This window comes from Seriola lalandi, unplaced genomic scaffold (genome assembly GCF_002814215.2).
Source record: "Seriola lalandi dorsalis isolate HSWRI2012SDOR001 ecotype SW California unplaced genomic scaffold, Sedor1 jcf7180002002234, whole genome shotgun sequence".
Lineage (NCBI taxonomy): Eukaryota > Metazoa > Chordata > Actinopteri > Carangiformes > Carangidae > Seriola > Seriola lalandi.
This window is the reverse complement of record NW_019472890.1, coordinates 1-1,689: the sequence shown is the minus strand read 5'-3', so window position 1 is coordinate 1,689 and position 1,689 is coordinate 1. Positions and strand designations below refer to the sequence as shown.

The window sequence follows — 1,689 nt, the reverse complement described above, 5'->3', positions numbered from 1 at the left end:
AAAATCAAGGAAATTTCACAAAATAAAGTTCAACATGGAAAAACTTTTTTTCATTCTAAGGGATTGTTTTTTTTCCCTGCTTGCCCCTCCCACATCATATCTATACTGACTTTCTGTTTGCATTTCTTCTCTCTGTCTCTCAGCGATGTGCTGGCTCTGCCAATCTTTAAGCAGGAGGACTCCAGCCTTCCTACCGAAAACGAGACCAAAAATCCCCCATTCCAGTATGTGCTGTGTGCCGCCACCTCGCCTGCTGTCAAGCTGCATGACGAGACGCTCACATACCTAAACCAAGGTGAGACAGACAATACAGTTCATGCATTCAAGGGTCTTGGTTGTGCTTTACCTGCTTTTGTTCTGTTTTTTTTTTTTTTTGTTAAGTAACTAAATTTTTCTACTTAGGCTACAAAACTGCACATGAAGACGATGGTATTTGATCTGGTTTGTTCACACACAGCCATCATTTAACATCACTACATAATTACCAATTATTGATCAAAGTTCACATGGAATTAAAGGATTTAAAAGAATTGATAGATAAAAATTGAATTTTCCAATGTGAATTATGCAGAAGTGATAGTGCAGCTAAAATGGTGGGAAGTGTCTGCATGTTGTGTCAAACACCAGATATACCATCACAGTGGTCTCAACATCTGCTTATAAAGGCTGCCTCACTAAAACATAAGTTGAGTATTTTATAATCATCTGAGCGGAAGAAGTCAGAGAAGATGAAGGACATTTTACTAAGTAACAAGCCTGGGTCTATACTTAGGTTGGGCTCCCCAAAAAGTACCTGCTCAGGTGGCATTACTTCCAATGGCCCAGAAATCAGGGTGGAGTTATGGCAGATGTTTTTTAAAGCCAACAAAACTCAACAGCAAGCCAAGTTTACTGTTGCAAAATCTTTTTTGTTCCCAGAAGTTTGATAAGTTAAAAGAAAGGTAATGGCCAGATAGACAAGAAAGTCCACAAGTTGTTGAGCATTTTATCAAAGGAGGAGACATCGTGGAAACACAGAAAGAATTGCACTGAAGAAACTTATCTCTTTTTATAGTTCTTGCATTTTAGTCACTGAGACAGTTTGGTGGAAAAAGGGCCTTTTGTCTTCAGTCTCTTCTAAATTACATAATAAACAAAGCCTGTACTCTTTGGGAAGACTCTTAAAATACAAGTAATATATACATTCACCCTTTCATCGGGTTTTCTCTCTCTCAGGCCAGTCTTACGAGGTGCGTATGTTGGACAACAGGAAGGCAGGGGAGTTACCAGAGCTCAACAACAAAATGGTTAAGGTGAGAGGATCCTCTCAGCTGGAAGACAGACTTTAACTTATTATATCAAGTACACTTTGTACTCACATTGTGTGTCTCTGTGTGTAGAGCATAGTGCGAGTGGTGTTTCATGACCGCCGGCTACAGTACACAGAGCACCAGCAGCTGGAGGGCTGGAAGTGGAATCGTCCTGGCGACCGTCTCCTTGACATCGGTAATGACGCCTGGCGAGAAATGTTTACTTTAATCATCCTGTGTGCGATTTGGAGTTCAAATTTCTGCATGTATCTGTGTGTGAGACAGATATCCCCATGTCAGTGGGCATTGTGGAGCCGAAGACTCACCCCTCCCAGCTCAATGCTGCTGAGTTCCTGTGGGACATGAACAAAAGGACTTCTGTTTTTGTGCAGGTAAAACA

At 41.1% G+C, this 1,689-nt stretch overlaps 1 protein-coding gene across 1 annotated transcript; it reads left to right on the top strand.

The window, feature by feature from the left end:
• Positions 1-143: 143 nt before the first annotated feature.
• Positions 144-1,681, top strand: LOC111665402 (transcription factor CP2-like; the record flags this gene model as incomplete). The annotated part of the gene is made up of 4 exons (XM_023420394.2): positions 144-295; positions 1,216-1,292; positions 1,380-1,485; positions 1,575-1,681. Coding segments are annotated over 4 exons (442 nt in total), but the record flags the coding sequence as incomplete, so codon positions are not given.
• Between the last annotated feature and the right edge of the window lie 8 nt (positions 1,682-1,689).